A 23802-nucleotide genomic window follows, 5' to 3' on the forward strand; every position below is an offset into this window, starting at 1 on the left:
GTTTTTCTACGCGTAACGTAAACGCCAAACGACACGTGACCATGTGACCACGAATCTCCTACGTTTGCCGCTAGCCGTTTTTCTAAGTGAAGTTGAAAGTGGAGTAGTTTCACGTTAACATCAAAGGCCAGAATTTTTCTGCACTATTCTCATTCATTTACTAATTCTTTGGAGTAAAAGTAAACGTGAATCTGGCTTTTGCCGCCGGTTTGCATTAAACGCTATCTTCAACATGATCTCTCTATGGACTGGGTGTGCACGGTTTTTCCGCTTCTAGCGCACCTTGATACTAACTGGGTTTTGCTCGCGTTTTTTCGCGCGTGGCTCGCCTGGAATGCGACTCGGCTATACGCCTTTTTCCTCGCTTAGCGCACCTTGATACCGACTGGGTCTACACACGTTTTTCCGCGCGTAGCACGCCTGGCATGTTAGTCTTCATCGAGTTCAGAAGGGTATTTTCGTTTGATATCACTGTTGTTGTTTACTATGATTTTACGACAGTCGACATAAAATACCTGAGTTCAAAGGAGATTCTTTGCTTTGCTTGAGTAAACCGTAGACGTGAAATTCCTGGGGGACCTGGGTCCCCCACCGATTTTTATTCAGGCCGGGAGGGGAAGCCTCGTTCGTCTTCCTCCTCCACAGGCCCTTCGCATTTGAATGAGCGCGAGGCACCATGGGAACATATAAACTACATGCGAAGCCTCCCCACCGTCCTTTGCGCACTAAAAGGCATAATGACAGAGATGTCTTCTCACCGCCATATCTTACGTTTAACCTTCAAAATATCTCCACCTGGGGGAGAAGCAAAGATCTACCCTGTCTCAGAACAGTTGTATACAACTTCCCGAGTATTTCTGATGATAAGTAATGAGAGTGGAAACGCTGCGCTGGTCCTGAAGTTGTAGCACTGCAATTTGATTTCAGTGAAAAATTAATCACCGCAATAAACCGTTTTCCTGATCATCAAGCCAAATAATAAATGCAACACCTAATATCAAAATACGTTTAATTAAACGTTTTTTTTTTCGTTTGCGCTATTTTAGCTCCCAAGCATAGCTTTTGAGTCTGTAGGTTATAAATCTTTGCGCGTACTGGAACACTGTCTGAATGAAAGGCAAAACGCGGTATTTTCAATTATTAATTGTTTATTCAAAATTTTTGTGATATCTAGCAAAGAAACTGTCTGTTTTTGGCTTTCGTGTAGACATCTGCTATTTTTTTTAAGTAGGAAGGAAACGTCACAGACGTTTTTCCTTTAGCATGAAAGAAATTGTAGACGTGCATGATTATTTTCAATCCAGGAGAGGTCGAAGAGCCAGTCATCTCCAAGATCTTGTTTGTTTGGGGAATTTTTAATTTCAATAACTAATCTAGTTTATTGTGTATGCTATTGGCAGCACAAAAAGTTTACTTATCTTCGAGTATTAAAGGGAAACTTCAGAGGACATGCGACTGTTCGCGCGTCACAGAAAATTGTTTTATTTTCAACAATACAAGAATTTTAATATGTCACCTCTTTTTAGCGTACACTTGATAAATGGCCCTTGCGAAAAAGTAATTTCGGTGACACTTTCAGACATTTTAGTATAATTGGTAGTAAATAGGTCCCTATTTGGAGTGTTAAAACTAATTATTTCGAAGGCCAAACAGCCTGGAATGGTTCATTTTAAGTACATATCTTTTGATCGCGAATTCACGTTTTCAAACATCTGCGAGCATTGGAAGGAAGCTGTACATCTTTGATTAAGATTTGCATGGCAAGCCAAAAAAGGAAGAAAGAATTTAATGCGATCACGATGATAATTTGATCGCTCTTTCGCAGGTTCTCAGTTCCGCCAATGCGCAGACAAACTCATTAGTTTTCTTGGAAACATTGACTAATTTAAGTGCGTTGTTATCCCATCAGTTTGACGCCATGGAAGCAAGACGAAATTTGCCAAGAACTGCCAGCCTGTCTTCTAGGAATATTAAAATGACAAGGGAAACGCTCAATTTTCGGAAAGCTGCAAGACAAGTGATGCTAGCGAATATGTTTACTCGCATGAGACCAAAGGCACAATCACTAACCTGTGCCAAAATGGCAGCTGGTAATGACGAGCGCCGCGTTGGAAACAAAACAGAGCGAAAACGCACCTCTTCGGTTGAAGAGAAACCACCGGTTAAACGGCGAGGAACTCCGGAGCTGTTTCCCATGTCGGAAGAAATGAGGCAAACAGTTATTTCGTTAGGAAAGTTGGATCTTTTACGAGATGAAGGAGAAAAACACCGGGAGCCGGGAGCGATTGTGGTAAAAACACGCGCAGGTAGCAAATTTCGGGACAAAACGCGAAAAAGGATTATTCATCCGCAGAGGTTTATTCGTAATGTTCAATCCTCGATGAATAATTCGCAAAAAATTATATTGGAAAACGACGTTCATTGCGAAAAACTTAATGAGGAAGACAATGATTGCACGGAAAGCCGTGAAGACAAAGAAAAATGTTTTTCTAACGAACTCGGCGATGGTGTGTTTGTTAACACGAAGACAAACTGCAAAGTTTTATCACGACAATCATCAACGCATTTTCACTCCGAAGCAAAATCCGCAAAAAGTCAATATTTTCCCTTGACTAGACGTCCTTTATATGCGACTAGATGTAGCGATCTCCGAGCTATATCAACAAGACCCACAGTAAGATTAAGGAGAATTAGAAGCCAGGGAACATGGCCCTCAGTGAGCGTTAGTTCTGGCTCGCGAATTTCGTCAACTGGAACGCAAAGAAGAACGAGGGATGGTAGAGATACGGTCAAAGCTTGGGCAGAAGGAAGCGAGATTTCTAGATCAACAGAGGAAAGCGATAAAAACAGCAACGAAACGGCAATCACACGACGCTGGAAAAGTGTGGAAAGCCTGACACGAGAAATTGAAGAAAAGTGTTTATCGTGGCTTGAAAATCGCCACGGAATGATTCAGTGATTTCAAGGACAGTATAAAAAAATATATAGTTATAGTTTACACAAGCGAATGTGCAATAAAGGTGAACAATTGTAACTAAACACCATAGGCTCTGTCTGACTGAAAAATAGAAATGCAAATTTCACATCCCAAAAACCCAATTTTTGATTCACGGACATCATCTAATATTCCGCTCGTTTTTAAAACGCCATGAATTATTTCGTGTCGGTAAATAAACAGTGTTTATTTCCAAGATTGGTCGAGGTCAAAAATAATGTGCTCTTTTTCTAATGAAAACTTCTGGAAACGATAGGAAAGAAAGCACCATGCAGAGACAAATTAAAAATATTCTATCTTATTTTGTAATACTTGCAGCTGCTGGCGTAAACTAATATATGCGAGTTTTCTGTCTCGAATTTCCTTAAAAATAAGCTGGAGATATCGGACACACGCATGCATTTGAATATTTTTCTGGCGTAATGTCAAACGTTATCGGCATGACAAAGCACGGCAGGGTGAAAAAAAAACTGCTTCAAAAGGTTTGATGTTTATCACCAAAAACAAACTTGCAGAGTCAATATGTCTTTACGTGTAAATTAATTCAAAGCCAATTGGAATATGAAAATGTTACTGACAATGGAACATGTAATATGTACAAGTGCAAATTTTTCCGCGGTTCCCGGTTTTTGTCGCCAAGTTAAGGTGCATGCATTTTAGGTGACGCATTAAAATTGCAATTATTTTCTTTCTCGAGGTAGGATGGAACTTAATGAACGTAAAAATTCACAGTTGTCTCACATGTTATTAAGTGGCGATGTGTTGTTTCCTAATGCAAATGTGGTTTTATTAATTTTCGGAGTGCTGATGGTCACGTACGGAGATCATATTTACATGTATTTATTACAATTTTCAAACGATCTAAACAGAAATCCCCTTGTTTACTTTGTTCCACCGTTTTTAATAAAAAAAAACTCATCCTAGCTAAGTCAATCGTTTTCTCGGAAAAAAAACAACTCTCCAAAGATGTTGAATACTTTGCTATACGAGCGCTGTTGCTTGGCAACCATTTATCCCTTGCGGGGAAATTTGTTTCTATTTTGAGGACAATTCTTGGATTACAATACTGTATCTATACCTGGAGCAGAAAAAATATATTATTCTTACGTACTAACGAGAAACAAGTCTTCTACCCTGTAAAACTTCCTCGATCTTGATAAGTTATGTAATGCCACAGAATTCATATTGTACTGGCTTACTACCGAATCACATTGCTCCATGCTCCTGAACTATTACTTTTCTGTGTTGGTAAAATGGTCGTATTTATAAGTTAGTAATTGAATAAATTCATGAGGTGCTCAGTATTTGTTTTTTTAATTAAGAGATGTTCTTGACACAGTTTCCCAAACATCGCCAAAAGAACCCATCCTGTGTAAACATAGCCTGCATGGCGGGCATAATCAGGGAGGGGGTAGCGAGAAAAAGTGAGGGGCCTCCATCACTTTTTCTCGCTCCACCCTCCCCCCCCCGCCCGGATTACGCCGGCCACGCAGGCGTGTGTAAACTTCGCCGTCAGTCTCGTTTACAGAGCCTGCGTTCACTCCTATCCAGCGGAAAGATAGCTTATTTGTAAAAGTGCTCACACACTCCCTCACACCTCACACCAATCTCGTTCCCACGCTCCCGCGCTACCCTTATCCAGTAGTCGTTGCCCGGTCTTGCCCGTTCCGCTGGATAAAGGTAACGCGGGCTCTTGGAACGAGATTGTCCTCACACCTAAAAGAGCATCGTAAAATATGAACGCAACTTAAGGCATTTGAGAACACATGCAAAGCCTGAAAAAATTTCAGCCTGGAACGGGATTCGATTCACTAAACTGTGTTCATGGTCCTTCATCTACGTAGTTACCAATTAGAAATCATTAACTCCGTAGTTTATCACATAGTTGTCTACCACGCATGTGCAAACATTGAGCTTGATTATTTATGGGCCATTTTCAAAAAAAGCCTTATGGTTTACATATCCAGCCTAGTAACAGAAGCTATCGTTATAAACCAAGTTGCAACCACCAGGAAGCTTAAAACTAAACAACACGTAATTCTGTTTTCGACGCAAATTGAACACCGTTCGAATTCTAATGATAAAGTAAATGGGACGTAACAAAGGAAAACAGGTTTTGGACGCGCTATTGGGGATGGAGCATTTTGCTGAAGGGATGTTGACTCTGTGTCAAAGTGACAATCTGGAACAGGTTTTACACGGTTACGAAGGATGAGGGGTTTTGCTAAAGGGATTTCTATTCTCTGTGCCCTCACGATTGTGAGTGCTGTACATCATCTCGACATTAACGACATTTTTGACAAGTATCCTGAGTGGACTGAAGTGCGATTGTACCGTAAGTCAAACTTACTTATTAAAGACTGATAATTTTACGAAAAAGAGCTATTCTTGATTGATGGCGATGGAGTCTGAGTGAAAACTAAGAGACAAAAATCTTTTAGAAGAAACTTTAATGATTAGAGATAAACATCCGAATCACACTTCGCGTTAAGGATTTATCAGTTGCTTAATCAGGCTTTGAACAGCAGGGCCCTTCAGCGGTGAATTGTGTCTACTTATCTGGAGGGACCAGTTGTTCAAAGCCCGATTAGCAAATCCTGGGTCAACGTAAACTTTGATTCTTTGAACAATCTGGGCCACGTGGTGCTGAATATACACGTTTCTACCTCGGCGCGTGCGCTCATGCATGGCTTGGCTTGACTGATTGCGACACGAATTGCGTGCGCAGTAGTGATGCGCAAAAACACTTGAAAGAGGCACAGGGCGCATTCTCGACCCCAGAGCCGCTCGGCTTTGACTACGTCATACACCAGTCATACGCCGTCAGAAATCACGCCGTCAGTCATGCGCAAAAGCAAAGAGCTCTGCAGTCGAGAATACACAGGGCGCCGGGGAGTCATAATCGACAATAATTCGGCTTTAATTCGCCGGGAAATTACTGATCAAGTTGCCGATCTTCTTGGGTATGATTCAAAATATAAACATGACCCAGCAAAACCGGTTATGTGATCGTTGTAAATTGGGCATGGAGGAAATTTTATCCTCGAAACGAAAGCCGCACACAGCATGCCCAATGAATTTGGGCCTATTGCCAATAATAAGCAGTCATTACCTTTGTACCTCGCTGGGAAATCCTTGAACTTTCCAGAATGTACTGTCGTCCTTTGAGCGACGATGAAAAATTCCGGCATTGGCACGGTGTTAGCCGGAATAAGTAATACGTCCAATATGACTCCAAACTATGAAGCAAAACGAGTGGTCTGTATCAAGCTTACAAAACCTCTCACTTTGTTAGGTCCTCTTGCCTTATTGGCTGAATGAAAATCTCTGTTATGATTAGTTTTAATTGGGTAATATGGGAAGGGTATTTTGGCTATAGGCAAACTTGAGAAGGAAAATTAAACAAATCATTATTTCCGAATGACACTTATTCCTTACAGCTGCTCCGAAAAGATGCAGTTCAGATAAGGGCTGTATACAAGGAGCGGCGAGATGTATACGAGGGGAGTGTCACTGTATCAACCCGACTGCCTTCGGAGATGGATTTTCTGCATGTACAACTTCATGTAAGTCAACATCACATGTCCACATCTTACACAAATAACACTCTATATCCCTTTATCGTGTAGAATGAGACGAGTTGTAATTAAGTTTTACTGAGTAGTTATTTGGTCGGTTTTCAGTCTGTTGTTTCCTTAGATTTCATTAGATAAAAAGCATGGCTTGTAACTATTTTATAATCGCATGAATAAATTAAATGGCTCAACGAGGAAAGTCCTTCTCTTTCTCCGAGGCCTATTGAGAACCCTGCAGGTGGATTAGCAATTAGAAGTTAATCGAGGCTTTCATCCCGCTCATTAAAAATGGTTTTAAAGGCTAATTTCGAGCTAAAGGTAAAGAAAAATCTAAGTAAAAACTGAGGGCCAAAAATCTTTTGGAAGAATCTTTATTGATTAGCAATTAAATCCGAGTCAAAGTTTGCGTTAATCCAGGATTAGCTTAATCAGGCTTTGAACAACTGGGCCCTGGATGTTAAACAGCTCCCGCGCTATCAGACGGCGAAATTGGAAGATTGTGTTAGCTCTACTAGTTCTTAATAATGATTTGACTGTTATTATTTTAGCGAATTTTCTACAACATACTACTTGAGCCCGAAAAAAAAATTCAGCTGTCGTCAGAAGCCGCATTTCTTCTGTTTTGGAGCGCTAGGCGTCGTAACTTTGCACTCCTTCAAGACCTTGAAATTGGCTCAAAAGAAAAATTGACAATGGATCCCTAATCTATTGGATATTTTGTTCTCAAAAGGGACTGCAAAATGCCAGTGGGACTTACAAAAACACTGTGAATCTTCGCCGCGATATCACAATTCACACTGCATATGGAAGGCGAACACTGGTAATGAAATTCTCTACTGCAAGTGTAACGAGGGACATTTCGGCAGAGCTGGAGTTCTTGGATGTGTTAAGGGTGAAGGTAAAGATTGATCAGGATGTATTACTTCGAATAATTCAGTGGTAAATTTGTGGTTGCTTCAAATTCTTTAATGCGTGAAAACAACAACTAACAACAATAATAATAATAATAATAATAATAATAATAATAATAATAATAATGATGATGATAATGGTAACGATAATGATGACGATGATGATAATGATAATGTAATGAAAATAATGGTGACAGTGAAAGTGATAATAGGGCCCTCAGATTTGACTACGAGAACGAGATTGAGTACGAACACGACTTTTAAAATCTAGTTTGCGTGGTTTAGATAACCGCTTGTCACGCCGATCTTGTTTCTAGGGTCTTGTTATCTGTTGGTAAACAACGGTAAGGAGCGAGAGTTGGGGATGTGACTGATTTGAAATTTGAAAGTGGTACTCGTATTCAATGTCGTATTCGCTCTCTGATCTGATGGTCCCTTAAGGCTAATGATAAGGATTCTACACCAGTACGTGGATATGGTTTTTCTGCGGCTCTGATTGGCTGTTAAAATATCGGATAGTATCTGCCTTGGCTTCCCGGGATTTCAGTCCTGGATGTCAATCAGACACGAAGTTTTTCCTGAGTTGTGATAAAAAGAGACTAATCTGGGATAGCTATCCCCTGGTTTGGTATAAACTAAAACAGTTGTTCATTTCTGTGTCGGTAGATAATTGTTGAATTCTTTGTTTGCTTACAGATGACCCAGACGGCAAGCGAACTTGTTTGTCAGATCCCGATTGCCCGCAATTATCCTTCTGTAACCTGAAAGCCAAACGGTGCCAATGCAAGGCGGGACTGGTGGGGAACGGAGTCACGTGTCGTCCGGGTAAGATTTCTTGGTCACTGAAGTTAAAGTTGAAGTTGATTGAAGTTGCTTGTATGGCCGCGTAAAGCTTTGTCTTGTCACAGTTTAGTCGGATGAGCTTGTGTCAGAGGAAAGTATCTGAAAATGTTGAACATACATTCGCAGTCGAAAGCCTCCATGTGTAGCATACATTGTGGAATTTGGGACCTACGTGTCAATTTGTTATATTTGATCGTCTACGGATTTCCCTATAGCAATTAGTGACTTTACGCAACAGGGCAAAAGAGAAAGGATAACGACGGCTTAATGTCTTTGTGTGCGATCAGCATGAGAGTTTATTCTTGACGGAGTATGAAGCAATCTGTTTTAAAAACTGCTTTCTCTTCGTTGTGCTCTTCTCGTAAGCAACCAAAGGTCGGCTATCATGATCGTGACCTGAAGAGGCGTTCTCTATCCTCTGCCGTCCTGTTGCGTACCTTTGTGAGTACAGTTCGGTCAGATCAACACCATCTTATCTTGGTGAGTTATTTTTACTCCATGTTTCTTCATAGCACCTGGCCGGGCCGGATGCAAAAAGGATAGCAACTGTAATCGGTCTGCATATTGCAAGGATGCAACTTGTCACTGTAGAGACGAGCTGATAGGCGATGGAAAAAAATGCAATCGTGGTAAGAATATCAATGACGTTTTTACAATTTAAAAGCTTGAACGTTACATCGCTTTCCAATATTGAGTTGTTTAGACTCTACAAACGAGGCGCTAGAGTTACGTGGAAATGCAATGTCTCTGGTGGAAATCTTGAACTGCATGAAACCACCTGCACATGAGCGCCTAGCTGTCCAGGATTTTTCTCATTAAAATATCGTTAATCTTTTGATCAACCGCTTTCAAAAGCTTATCTGGACCAGTGAGGGATAGGCGAGGGTGGGGACGGGAACTGCCCGCAACAGGCTCTAGACATTTTAAAAGAACCTTCTCAGTACGCAACAAATGCCACCAAACCTTTAGGCCACTGATGAGATAATAATCACGATGTTGTTGTCACGATGCTGAATTGAAACTGAATGATCTTATTTTAAATGTCAGTACGTGGAGAATTTTTGCTCAGTAATTGGGAAGAACATAAATAAAGATTTAACAAATCATATAAGGTTAAATTTGTATTGTGAACATAATTATGATGATGATGATGATGATATGAAGATAACATTGTCGTTTATACGGCTGATGATGGTAAAAGGAAATTACCGGATTTTATTGATGATGATAATGATGATGATGATGATGATGATGATGATGATGATGATGATGATGATGATGATGATAGCGGTGTTGCAATGACCACCGTCAGGTGATTGGAGGCCTCCTCTTAAAATAGTGTTTTTGTTTCTTTTTTATTATTTATGATAATGACGGTGATGATGATAAAAACCTTAGTGACGATGACGATGATGATGATGATAATGATCAAGATGTGATATGATGATGATATCCATAGTGATGATGGTGATGATTATAATGATGATGACGAGGATTATGTTGGTAATGAGTAAATCTGATTTGATTGTCTGTTATCTTTCCTTGATAATGACGCTGGTGATCATTATAACTATGGTGATGATAAATTAACTTGCACCGTCGATCTCTATCAAAGTATGCGAATTCATGAAAACGAACCACACCATTAACTCCTTCCGTTATAACACCTTTTTTTACGCTTCCTTTTCATGAAAGCTCCCCGAAAAAAATGCGGATATGACAAAGATTGCCACGCGTTTGCCAAATGTATGAATGGATACTGCGTCTGCGTAAACGGTCCGGGAAATGGGGCCTTCTGTCGCGTGGGTAAGTGTATTTAGTATAGCTCAGTCGCACTAGGACAATTCGCCCCTGAAACTCGCCTCTCACACCAGAAAGCCGAACTTAAAGTTAATTATACATGTGCAATCACAGAATGACCAACTCCCATTTTGGCTTTATAGCTCATTCAATAGAGCTTGCACTCGTATTTATTCCGTATCGATTCCAGTTCAAGCCTTAATTTTTTCAGGCTTTCTTTACGGAACTGCCTAAGTTGCTTACATAACAGCGATAGCCTTTAATTTATTAAAATCTTCCATTCTCATTTGTCTGATTTTTTATAGGAGGGTTTCTAGTATTTATAGAGGGCTTGGTGTAGGAGGTGATTTGTATTGGGGGAGAATAAATGGACATTCATATCTAATCAGATGTTTCTCTCATAAAATTTAATTAACAGGGTAAAGTCTGTACTTAGAGCGAGTAACACTTTTAAATTGTAGGGAGGATGAATGACGCTAGATTTTTAAATCTCCCCAAACCGAGTTCGATTATGCTAAATTCAGACTTTCCCCCACCCCTCCCCAGCCTCGTCCCCATGCAGTAGTCCTTGGCGCGCAGCCAAACGTGACGTCAACCATTAAGCTGATCGGGAAGCGCTCGGTCTCAAGCCTCACACAGGAAACTCGGCTCGCTCAATAAGTGTGCGGGAACGAGGCTGCAGACCACCCAAAAAGGCTTACAATGTAATCCCAAAATGTCTGTTTTCCTCTGCATAAAAATAAAGGAAAAAGTTAACTTCAAGTTGCCTTGCTTCATCAGATCATGATGTCTGCTATCCTGTTGATCCGTGCGGTTGGAACAATCACTGTGCGAAGGACCTTTTAAATGGAGATTTATGGTGTATTTGTAAGATTGGAACTGACAAAGACGGAAACTGCGTTGGTAAGCACATTGTCACTGTAAAAATAGTCGCACATAATTGAAGAGAGGTTGAAAAATTTGGAGGATGCACAAGTTACGTTTGGATGTGTCACAAACCTTAGGCGTTGGTTGCCAGTTTTTTGTCATTGTCTTTAACATTTACTATTGGTTATAAACTCACACTGATTTCTCAAGAGAGAATGCTGTTGGCTGTAAAGCCATGGTCATGACTGAAAATGTTATTATGCACTACAAACGTCTGTTATACCAGCAATAAGAAACATTTTCTTCCTTAACTGTTGCCCTTAAAAAAAACACAAAAACACACCTGAAAGAAATTATTTTGAAATATTCGTTACCATTTACATAAGTTTTCAGACTCCCTTCCGGCCTAAAGGAACTAAAATCAAGAAAACGTCGAGAGCTTACGAGTTACTAAAAACGCCCCTGTTTATCTTCTTCATTAACAGAATGCTTTACAGACGAGCACTGCGCGGAACATAAAGCCGTATGTGTAAACCATAAGTGTGAGTGCCATGATGAGCTTTACAGAAGCCACGGTCGCTGTACAAATTACAGTAAGCCATATCAATTCTGAACATTATTTAAAAAGGCAGTTTTCAATTAAGTGTCGAAAGTAATTTCGCGTTTGCTTTTGTTTGGCTTTTCTACGCTCTGTGATTGGTTGGAAACATCGCGCAACTTTATCAACCACAGAGAAACAAAACAAAACCGATCGTAGCAAGCTGGCACGTGTTTCCCCGCGCTAGGCACCGGTTACATGTATTTTCTTTGGATTCCGATTGGTTCATTGTGTTGTTTACGTAAATTGTGACTGGTCAGAGTAATTACTTTGGCTTACGTTTAATGGCACTCAAATGAAAATAGCTCTATGTTGATCATTAAATGAATAAATTATCATTTATTCATCTGGCATCTCACAAGTTTAAAGCGCATTCAAAACGCGTACAAAAAAGTACAGTAGAGTACGCTTTTGAAACAAATTTTAAACACTTTTGAATCGCCTTTTTAACGCGTATTAAACGTGTTTGAAAAGCGTTTTAAACGCGTTCTCAACTTGTATTAAACGCGTTTAAAACGCGTATCGAACGCGTATTAAACGCGCATTAAATGCAGTTTTAACGCGTTTGGAACGTGTTTTAAACGCGTATTAAACACGTTTGAACGCGTACTAAACGCGTTTTAAACGCGTATTCAACGCGTAATAAACGCGTTTTGAAAGCGTTTTCAACGAGTTTTTAACGCGTTTTGAACGCGTATTAAACGCGTGTAAAACGCGTTTTTAACGCGTATTAAACGAGTTTTAAACACGTATTAAACGCGTTTTAAACTCGTATTAAATGCGTTTTTAAAACATATTAAACGCGTTTTTAACGCGTATTAAACGAGTTTTAAACGCGTTTTAAAAGTGTATTGAACGTGTATTAAACGCGTTTTAAACGCGTCTTGATCGCGTTTTAAACGCGTACTTAACGCGTTTTCAACGCGATTTAAAACGTGTTTAAAACGCGTAGTGAACGCGTATTAAACGCATTTTGAACGCGTATTAAACGCGTTTTGAACGCGTATTAAACGCGTTTAAAACGCGTTTGGAGCGCGTTTTAAACGCGTTTTAAACGCGTACTAAACGCGTTTTAAAGCGCGTTTAAAACGCGTATTGAACGCGTATTAAACGCGTTTTGAACACGTATTAAACGCGTAAAATACGCGTTTTGAACGCGTATTAAACGCGTTTTAAACGCGTTTTGAACGCGTTTAAAACGCGTATTAAACGCGTATTAAACGCGTTTTGAACGCGTTATAAACGCGTTTAAAACGCGTTTGGAGCGCGTATTAAACGCGTATTAAACGCGTTTTGAACGCGTATTAAACGCGTAAAAAACGCGTATTAAAAGGGGAAAAATGCGCTTTGAACGCGTTTTGAACGCGTTTAAAACGCGTATTTAACGCGTATTGAACGTGTATTAAACGCATTTTAAACGCGTTTTAAACGCGTAAAAAATGCGTTTTGAACGCGTATTAAACGGGTATGAAACGCGTTTTGAACGCCTATTAAACGCGTTTTGAACGCTTATTAAACGCGTAAAAAACGCGTTTTGAACGCGTATTAAACGCGTAAAAAACGCGTTTTGAACGCGTTTAAAACGCGTATTGAACGCGTATTAAACGCATTTTGAACGCGTATTAAATGCGTAAAAAACGCGTATTAAACGCGTAAAAAACGCGTTTAAAACGCGTATTAAACGCGTTTTGAACGCGTATTAAACGCGTAAAAAACACGTTTTGAACGCGTATTAAACGCGTAAGAAACGCGTATTAAACGCGTAAAAAACGCGTTTAAAACGCGTATTAAACGCGTTTTGAACGCGTATTAAGCGCGTAAAAAACACGTTTCGAACGCGTATTAAACGCGTAAAATACGCGTTTTGAACGCGTATTAAACGCGTAAAAAACGCGTTTTGAACGCGTTTAAAACGCGTATTGAACGCGTATTAAACGCGTTTTGAACGCGTTTTGAACGCGTATCAAACGCGTAAAAAAGGCGTATTAAACGCGTAAAAAACGCGTTTAAAACGCGTATTAAACGCGTTTTGAACGCGTATTAAACGCGTAAAAAACACGTTTTGAACGCGTATTAAACGCGTAAAAAAAGCGCTTTGAACGCGTTTAAAACGCGTATTGAACGCTTATTAAACGCGTTTTGAACGCGTATTAAACGCATTTTGAACGCGTATTAAACGCGTAAAAAATGCGTTTTGAACGCGTATTAAACGCGTATTAAACGCGTTTTGAACGCCTATTAAACGCGTATTAAACGCGTAAAAAACGCGTTTTGAACGCGTTTAAAACGCGTATTGAACGCGTATTAAACGGGTAAAAAACGCATATGAAACGCGTAAAAAACGCGTTTTGAACGCGTCTTAAACGTGTTTTGAACGCGTATTAAACGCGTAAAAAACGCGTTTTAACGCGTTTAAAACGCGTATTGAACGCGTATTAAACGCGTTTTGAACGCGTATTAAACGCGTAAAAAACGTGTTTTGAACGCGTATTAAACGCGTTTTGATTTCATTGAAACGGTGGAAATGGTGTTGAAATGCTAGTGTGGACGTTGATCTTTATAGCCTCTTTTGAGGACACTAAAAATGTAGTTTTACCCTAAATTATGTGTAATCGATTGTTTTGCAGACGTGCCTCAGCAAAAATGCGTGAGAGACAAAAATTGCCACCCCCGAGCTAAGTGCGAAGATGGAACATGTGTTTGTCAAGGAAAAACTCTTGGTAACGGAAGATACTGTCGAAGTAAGTCATTAGTTCTGTTTCTTTACGGTCTGCAGTGAATTGCAACAAGTAGAAGAATTAGTTAATATTTTTCTTTGCAGCACCCACCCATTTCTTCCCTTGAATAAAGACCAAGGAAAACTGCATTTGAAAATTGAGAACAACAAGAGTGAAGTTTGAGAGTATAACTGACGTCTTGCAAGACTAGGATCATGCAAGCAAAACATTGGAACTTGTCAATATTCTTGCACCTTTTCTAAGCTCTATTCTCACTGGACTCAGATAACCTACGCTTCATTTTGTTTTGCTTCGTCGCATTGCTCGATCTGTTGTTCGTTCCTTTTGTCCTCTCGACCAATAATGTGAGACGTTGTAAACAGTGCAGGTCCCCCAGAATATTTTTTATTTTAGTGTGTAATTGCGAGCTTCTTTGACTCAAATGAAAGCTTGCTAACTTCCGTAAGCAATCTGCGATTTAATTTATCCAGGATTTCAGTAGTTACCCTACAGTACACTTTGGGGTTCTTTGTCACTGTCAGTAATAAATATGTTCACTATGGTAATGAAATTTTGAGTCAGTGACACAGCCATACTCGGCAAAAGAAAATCTGCGTAGTCTCAACAGTAGTCAAACCTAAGACCTTCCGTTTAATAGTTCGGATGCTCTACCACTGAGCTACAGGAGTAATAGCTATGTAGGTATTCTCTTTTCCGATTATGCCTGAAAAATTCATCTGTCATTTTTTCACCACCACATATCTATCTTCACTTTGTTCTCAGCTGCATTAGACTGTCCAAAATGGTTAGATGACTCCTGTGGTAGTCGTGGTCTCTGTTTGAAGGATCCTTACCAGACTCACATGCGAGATTGCAAGTGTCTGAAAGGCCACTACTACGATCTTCCCCCTGGATATTGCGTAGGTAAGGACCGGATAGAAAATGTTTAAGTGGTACTATAATAATTTTGCCTCCTTTTCTCGCATCAGCTTTGGAAAGTACAAGTGATAGATACTTACCACGCCAAATTTTACCTCGAAATTCCAACGGGAAGACCAGTTATTTTAAACACGAAGTTTAGCTTCATTGTGCCACAAGAAGAGAAGGCAATCACTGTATTTATCAACACCTTATCCAATTCAACCTCGTTCCTAGGATTTTTCTCTCGCTAAATCTCTGGGAAAGAGGTTGCTCTCTTTCCTTTCCGAATCACAGAGACGAATTAAACAGAATTTTATTAAGTATCAATGAAGTTTAAATCCCAGTGCTGAAGCGCGCTAATTGGAGACACTAGTGCAGATACAGAAGCTTGGGAAAGCCACAATAGCTCTTGCTTCTTCGACTCATACGTTTTGTTGTCCTGTTTTACGGAGCACACTTATCTGGGTGTGCTTTTATTCTAGGTCTTGAAAACTGTTTGTGGAAATAACAGCATCAAGGTTCCTTTGCAGTAGTTCTCAATATTTGTCGAGAGGAAATTTATATCGTAAAGAGCTTGAGCTAACAATAATTACACAGAACTGTGACTAAGCTCTTTTACATATTCATTTTTTTCAACGTCAACTTATTGTTGTCTATATGTCTATGTGGAGACATGCACGCTGGGATGACTTCTAAGCGACATGCTCCAACTTGAAATGCCTTCACATATGCATTGATTGATTGTGCATAAACTATACTGCACTTACACACAATGTGCTTCAAGTCGGCAGTGAATGGCCGCCTACTTGAACTTTATTTCATGTTTTCTATTCTGGCAAAGATTTAGCAAATTGTATATGTAGTTGGTAAAGTAGACAAGTTTGGTTTCGAAATAATGTTTGATTTTAGCTTTTTTGTTATTACCCAGAATGCAAAACTCATCAAGAATGTGGAATTTCTTCTTACTGTCGATGGTTTAAATGCTGGTGTAAAGATGAACTCATCAAGAAAGGATTCACCAAAACATGTCTGCCAGGTAAGAGAGAAATGTTCGTAACAGGCGTATTAAGAAAATGACCTCAAGTTATCTCGCGCTCTGATTGGTTAGAAGCCTTAGTTTGTTTCCATATCTCCATGGAAACGGAGAAAATTTTTGCTATTTCTTTCAGAACATGAAACAGTATAATATTATATCCTTTAACATTTCGTATCGTGTCACCTTCGCACCAAACCGTGCGTATCGTAAACTGAGTATCGGGATAGCAAGTATCAGGCTTTTCGGTGGGGGAGGGGGGAGGGGTGGCCCTCCTCCTTCTTCCTCCACCTAAGGAACATGATACTCAGGTATATCGTATGGTATCTTACAGTAGGTAGCAACACGTATTTTAGTGTGTACGGCACGTGCTTTCCACGAGCCTTTCATGTTCCCATCACTTCACTGTGCTTCTAAAACACTTACGGACAAAGCTTTATAATTTATTGAATTGATAAACTAGCGATACAACTTGCCCAGGTAACCATTTGTCACTAACCCAGGATTTAATCAGTTGTCTAAATTTAACAGCTCCTGTGCATAAGTGCAAAGTTCAAAGTGACTGCCATGAAAAAGCGAAGTGTTTTCTTGGAAACTGCATCTGCCAGAACAATTTTACGGGAAATGGGAGATTCTGCAGAGGTGAGTTTAGAGTTACCGAAGGAAAGATAAATTTACTCTTTACATTTGTTATCGTCGAACGTTGAACTTGTTAAGTAATATTACAAGAACAAAAGGATCTAAATGGTAAACAAACTACAGCAAGATGCCATCAAAAACTAAAGGTATACAGTGAAAGAGAAAGTTACATTGATGATTTTCTTCGGGATATCATGATAACACACAGGCACTACTGAATATTAAAGGTCTTCTTGCTTTGGGGGAAAGGTAAGAAAAAAACTGAAGTTGATCCTTACTATAATTGGTCTAACTGGTTTTCTTTATGGTAACGCTTGTCAAGCATGCCGCACGTGGAAAACATGAGAGTACTTACGGTCAATTCAAGTCACGCGTGACCAATATTTCCGAGATTGAAATGAACATTCGAAATTCTCTTGTAATGTCCGACATGTGAATGGAATGTTGAAAATTTCCCTGGAAATCTTTCCGAAAAAGACGCATTAACTGAAAAAAAGATTCAAAATACTCTGGAAACAATTGTTATCCTTGAAATAGTTAATGCTGTAGTGTAAAGAAAAACTCATAGCTTTATACCGTTAATAATATAAACTAGGGAAACTTTTACTCTGAAATCTCGTTGGAGATGTTCAAACCTGACATGTAAATTTCAAAACTCCGTTCAAATTTCAAAAATACCGGTCACGCGAGACTGTAAATAAGGATGGTACCTCCAAAAAGAGTGGTATTTTTGCATAGTTCATGGCTATGCGAGTAGAAGCAGATCTCTCGTATAAGAAAATTGCTATCCACTACAACCACTGAGACTCTAGTCCACGCTTTTATAACCTCCAAGTTGGATCACTGTAACTCTCTCTTATACAATGTTCCGAAATATGTCATTAAAAAGCTTCAGTCAGTACAGAATGCCGCGGCTCGACTGATCACAGGCTCTCGCAAGTATGACCATATAACCCCTATTTTATTCGAACTCCACTGGCTTCCAGTTTCCGAGCGAATCAAATTCAAAATAATTCTGCTCACCCACAAAGCTCTTCACCAACAGTCCCCCATCTACATACAAGACCTGATACGCCGCTATACAACTTCAAGAACGCTCCGATCGTCGTCTGACGCATTTCGCCTATGTCATGTCAACCATAATCTAAAGTCGTATGGCTCCAGAGCTTTCGCTGTTTCGGCCCCAGAACTCTGGAACAAACTACCTATCGACATCCGTAATTGCGACAATTTAAATGTTTTTAAACGTAAACTAAAGACTCATCTTTTTTCGAATTATTTTAAACAAATATGATTTTTACTTTGTAAAGCGCTTAGAACAGAACTGGATAAGCGCTATATAAGTAGTTATTATTATTATTATTATTATTATTATTATTATTATTATTATTATTATTATTATTATTATTATTATTATTATTATTATTATTATTATTATTATTATCTTAGGGACGGACCATTAGATTAAAGCGGAGGGGGAGTGAAACATTTTCGGTGCATGACTTTTTTTTTTGAAATCCACTTGTCTGCTAGCAATCCAGTTCTCCCCTTAAGACAGCCTCCGTATGTGATGTTATTTCCAAAGTTTCCCTCTCAGTATGCTGAAAAGGAGCTATTTTCTTTAGTTGAAAATATTGTTTTCATCTGCAGGGGCGGTACCGTGCACGAAAGAGCAACAGATGCAATGCGGGATGCGCGCCACATGCATTGCTGATCCATTCCTACCTGACTATCCAGTCTGCAGGTGCTTTAAAGGTTTTACAATGTCGAAGGATAACAAGTGTGTGGGTAGGTAAAATGACACTGCACAATGTTTCAAGAGTCAGGAAAAGAAAAATCCGAGTTTTCCAAAAGAAGTCAAACCTATGACCTTCTGTTTACTAGTTCGGATGCTCTACCACTGAGCTACAGGAGACCCGTGGGAGCTAAGGCCATTAAACTAGGTTCATGTGAAGAACATCCTATGTACCGCTAGGATTTGATTTGTCACAGGAATTCACATAGTTTAATGGCTTTAGCTCCCACGAGTCTCCTGTAGCTCAGTGCTAGAGCATCCAAATTAGTAATCGGAAGCTCTAAGGTTGGATGCCTGATAAGAGCACTCGAGCTCGGATTTCCTTTTTCCAAGTATGCCCGTGTCACTCACTGAATAATACATCATTGTCATTCATTCACAAGGTTTCTTAAAAGATATACCGTCACATTTATTCCATTGCGCATATGCCACACATTGAAATCAAATCCAAGCAGTATGCAGGATGTTTGCCACATGAACCTAATTTAATGACCTTAGCTCCCACGAGTTTCCTGTAGCTCTAGCTCTGACACTCGAGTTTTCCGAGTATCCTTGTCTAATTGAATGATACACTATTTTCACATATATATCATAGTAATTATTGTACCGTGTATTGCAGATGTTGACGAATGCAAGAGTTTAAGGGCGAATTGTCAGGGCCGCCGGTGTCAGAACACAGTTGGTTCGTATTACTGTACCAAGTGTCCGAAAGGCTACTCTGAGGGGCGCGGTGGAGCTTGCATAGGTCAGTGTATAATTCAGTGTAGAAGTGAGAGCTGTGTTAAATCGAGAGCCAACAGTAATTTCGCGTTTGCTTTGGTTTTGATTAACAGCGCTATTTGATTGGTTGAAAAAAAATTTCGCGCTATTATCTCAACCAATGAAAAACAAGACCAAAACCAATCGTGCCTCGCTCGCACGTGTTTTCCCGCGCTTTGCACCGGCTACATGTATTTGGTTCAAGTTCTGATTGGCTCTTTGCCCTGTTTGTGTCTGTTATGATTGATTAGAGTAATTACTTTGGATTTGGTTTTATGACACTCAATTGAAAACCGTTCTATCTTGAGCAAGGTTCTCGGCACGCACAGCTAAAACCCCTCTTTCCTGAACTTTGTTGCTCTCGTTGTTTCGCTCATAACATTTCTTTTTGTTTTCGAATGTTATTGAATTTCCTACCATTGCGTTAACTTTTAGTTTTCGGTACACAGTAATTAGTTCTGCAGCTACAGTAACCTCTGCCACAAGAACGTCTCCCATTTTTACACTTAATTCGCATTTCCTTGCAAAGCAATAAAACAAAAAATTTGAAAAGCAGAAAAAAGTCATTATTGACCAGAATATTGTGACACATGATAATAAAGATACATGCTTTAGAAGGCAAGACAAATCCAAAGACAAATCCCCCAAGAAAGAGTCCGGTGGAGAAGCGATGCTGGAGCACTGGGGACGAGCTACTGTACCCACTGAGCTTCGCTTCAAAAAAAGGCGTGGAAAAACGCTCGCATTAAATCACATTCGTATATTTTATTTTTTTCATCATTAATGTAAGTCGTTTCTTCGGTGTTCACTTGCCGCCTTTTGTCGCTATTCTTTTCTTTCAGTCAATGCAACTGTCATTCCACAAGTTTCCTTTGTAAAGGTTGCCGAATTACCATGTGTTGAACAGATAGTAATTTTCATCAGTTGTTCATTGTTACAGTTCCATTAAATTCGAATGGCTTGTAGGAATGCGCGAAGAATGAAGTTTACAGCATATTTCATATTCAAATTGAGCAGTATTCGGGTTGACAAGTTCAGGTCTTGACTTCAGTTAACCGAACGTGAATGCTGCTCGATTCGATCGCAAAGCTACAAGACACCAGCGCATTCGAGTTCATCCCGTTTATCTTCCCTGACTCAACATTTCAGAGTAAGATAAGTAGATTTTGTTATTTGTTTTTGTTGTTCTGAAGTGCAGCCTAACATAGCTTCACCATTGCAAGTGCGCGCAGTAGAATGAAATGACATACTGCACCTGAATACAGTCTAAGTGAACATCAACACGGCTTATCGAAGGAATCTGTTGTGGAATTACATGATTCCTGTGCCACTTGTAACAGCACTTATTAGTTTTTCAGTGAAATGTCAACAACCAAAACTGAATCGAGCGACGGGTGTATTTGTGATCAGTGTTCAGAAACTCACAGTATACGTCGTGGTGTTTCTATGATCTTCAAGTTAATAATATAGAGAACAGTAGAATGGTTTACTTTTCTCGTGCTTGCGCTTATGTTTATGTCGTTGCGTCGCCCGTGTAAACAGGGATAAAGCAAGCATACGAACAAGATACGGAACAAACAACATCTCCTCGTCGCTGACTATCTCCTCGGAGTCCGCCATCTGGATATCAAATTTTGGCGCCAAAATTTAATTCACTCCGCCTGCGTATGTCACCTTGTCCTTATGCTTATCGCACTTGTAAACCAGCCTTTTCTAGTAATAAAACATGCTGGAAACGTAAAATGGCTGCCCCCAGGAAATTTAAAAGCGAAAGTTGTTGATAATCATATCTAATTTTTAACACACTTGAATGTCATTTCTACGTTTTAGACAAATATTTAGAATTTAGACATTATTTCCAACGCTTACCCGTCAATTTGTTGTGAGAGTGGAGGTTCCCTTTAAAACAGGTTTCGTTTTTCTCTCTCGAAGCTACAAGGTCGTCAGAATACAACACAATTGAAATATAAAAGATTGGAAAAAGTACTAGAGTTAAAACAAAACAGTTTTTGTTTGTTATTTTACCCCTGTTTGTGAGAGCACGGCCTTATCAAGTCAGAACACACAGAATGAACGAAATAAAAAGATTGCAAAAAGTAGAGTGGTTAACTGATTATGATAAGAGAAAAGACCTCTGATCTGAAGCTGAAGTAGGCGTCCAGGTTTATCCATTGTTGTTTTAGTTGGATGTGAGGAGAAGCCTCGGAGAAAGGGCGTAGTATGTTAACAAGCTCATTCTCGACTAACCTCTTGATATAAGTCAGACGTGTTATGCGGCGTGCGGAAACTGCTTCCGCAACGACAGCAAACCTTACGTTGATGCAGAACAGCGGTTAATTCGTTCCCATGGTTGCTTACTTTTCAGCTCAAAACCAGGAGGACTGTGGCTGTGGTGAGAGCGAAGAATGCTACGATGGAGAATGTTACTGTGCCGAGGGATATGACAGAGATGAGTTTGGACAATGTTTCTGGCCAGAGGGAGGTAAGAGCACAGACACACTAGAAAGATAAATTGTCTTTTCCTTTCCAACGGAGCAAACGTGAAATGGTCGAAGGACTGATCGATGTTCTGAAACTAGCATATTAGCCCGCGAAGCTTTCGCTTAACGGGCTAATATTTGTCTTACGAACATTAACTTTTCTGTGGGGCAACTATTGTCTATTGAGAGGAAAAGAACAATCATGCCGCAAATCAGACGAAGTAAGTTTAATCACACTGACAGTGAGTACATGGCTCGATAATTTATACTAGTTTCAAAAACCAAGTGACAAACATTCTTACGTAATAATAACTATCAGGACCCAGTTGTTCAAAGCCCGATTAAACTAATCCTGGATTACCGTGAACTTTGATTCAAGTTTAATTACTAATCGGTAAAGATTCTTCCAAAAGATCTTTGGTCCTCAGTTTTGACTTAGACTTTTCTTTACCTTTACTTGAAATTAGGCTTTAAAACCACTTTTAAAGAGCAAGATGAAAACCTCGATTAACTTTTAATCGTAGATTAGCGTTAATCGGTTTTCGAACAATCCGGCCCAGGCCGATAGTTCCACGACAGAAACGCCATGTTATTTTAAACAGACAGTGAGTAGCGTAGGTACACCAATCAGATTATGTAGTATTCGTGAAGAGCCTGAACACTGGGATATGCTTTGTATATCAGTTCTAATGCTCAAAATTAGTATAAAATAAATTTTACATAAAAAGACAGCTTACAATGGCTAAAATTAAAGTAAGGAGTCAACTTTTTTCAAAACTAAACATAATCCTTTTTGCATCTCCTGTCGCAGATTTGCTATTGGATAACACCATCTCGGTCCAGGCCTTCTCCATTTTATGGTTCTTCTTTCTCGGACTATTTGGTTACCAGGCTATCTTGGATTAGATTGAAAACTGCTATGGCAACCTAGACGTATCCTCTGAACTGTCTTCAGAACTGCAAAACAGAACAAAGACTGTATGATATTCACAAATTTGCTTCAATCTGAACCACACTTTTATAAAAAAAAAAAAACCTCATATACTTGCATGTGGTTATGAATGTCACTTTGTCTTTGTGAGATCATTGCTTTGAACACTGTAATAAATTTGCAATGTCTACTGAGCGGGTTCATTTTAATCAGGTGTTATTTCGATTTTCACGTAGGCCGTTTTTATACTAGAGGACGCATTATGGACGAACTTGTTCGTCTGCTTATTCGTCTAGCTGTATAAAGACGGGTGCAAGACGAACTATCTTCCGTTGTTCGTCTTAAACGACGCACGAAGATAGTTCGTCCATACAGATAATGCGTCTTGTGCCCGTCTTTATACTAGAGACGAAAAACAAAAAAATTTGCCCAAGTCCGTCCAGACGGATAATGCGTCCTCTACCACAAAAATGGCCACTTTTAGCACGCACCATGATGGTAAAGAGAAGTAACTTTTAAGCAACCCCACCCCAAAGATCTCCGTTTTTTTCCACTCGGTACAATTATACGTTGAAACTAAGCCCGGTGGAAGTCACGTCTGTAATACACTATCGCGATGCGCCAAACGCTTGTCAGAGAGGATCATCGAAGGCGGATGTTTATTTTTTACTGCGTGCTTGTGTCGTCACAATGTACAGTAATTCCGTCTTCTAAACTCCATGAAATCAGTTGCTTACGTAGGTATTTTTCACGACAATAGTGCGCGAGCTGTTTTCAAGACGCCTCTCTTTTGTAAAACGCAGGGCTGGCCATTTGAATCAGAGTCGATTTATTCTCTGTCGGGTATTTTTTGAGGCTCAGAATAAAGGCCAAAAAAATTAATTTGATTTTTTTTTTTAAATAAAAAAAAAAAACTGGAAAATGGGTCAGCATTCGAC

General features: G+C 39.6%; 2 protein-coding genes across 2 annotated transcripts; both read left to right on the top strand.

The window, feature by feature from the left end:
* Positions 1 to 1596: 1596 nt before the first annotated feature.
* On the top strand, positions 1597 to 3688 carry LOC146488824 (uncharacterized). The gene has a single exon (XM_085112425.1). The coding sequence runs from the start codon at positions 1919 to 1921 to the stop codon at positions 2957 to 2959; it is 1041 nt and encodes a 346-aa protein (XP_084968551.1). The 5' UTR covers positions 1597 to 1918; the 3' UTR covers positions 2960 to 3688.
* Positions 3689 to 5095: 1407 nt separating this feature from the next.
* LOC146488825 (uncharacterized) lies at positions 5096 to 23054 on the top strand. The gene is made up of 16 exons (XM_085112436.1): positions 5096 to 5330; positions 6436 to 6561; positions 7301 to 7468; positions 8178 to 8306; positions 8837 to 8953; positions 10020 to 10130; positions 10905 to 11027; positions 11477 to 11584; positions 14217 to 14330; positions 15090 to 15230; positions 16156 to 16263; positions 16792 to 16902; positions 18550 to 18687; positions 19314 to 19439; positions 21819 to 21935; positions 22745 to 23054. Exons 1-16 carry the CDS (start codon positions 5207 to 5209, stop codon positions 22837 to 22839), a joined length of 1956 nt encoding a protein of 651 aa, XP_084968562.1. The 5' UTR covers positions 5096 to 5206; the 3' UTR covers positions 22840 to 23054.
* The last annotated feature ends 748 nt before the right edge of the window (positions 23055 to 23802 follow it).

Source organism: Pavona decussata, unplaced genomic scaffold, assembly GCF_977016875.1.
Source record: "Pavona decussata unplaced genomic scaffold, jaPavDecu1.1 SCAFFOLD_8, whole genome shotgun sequence".
In the NCBI taxonomy this organism is placed as follows: Eukaryota; Metazoa; Cnidaria; class Anthozoa; order Scleractinia; family Agariciidae; genus Pavona; species Pavona decussata.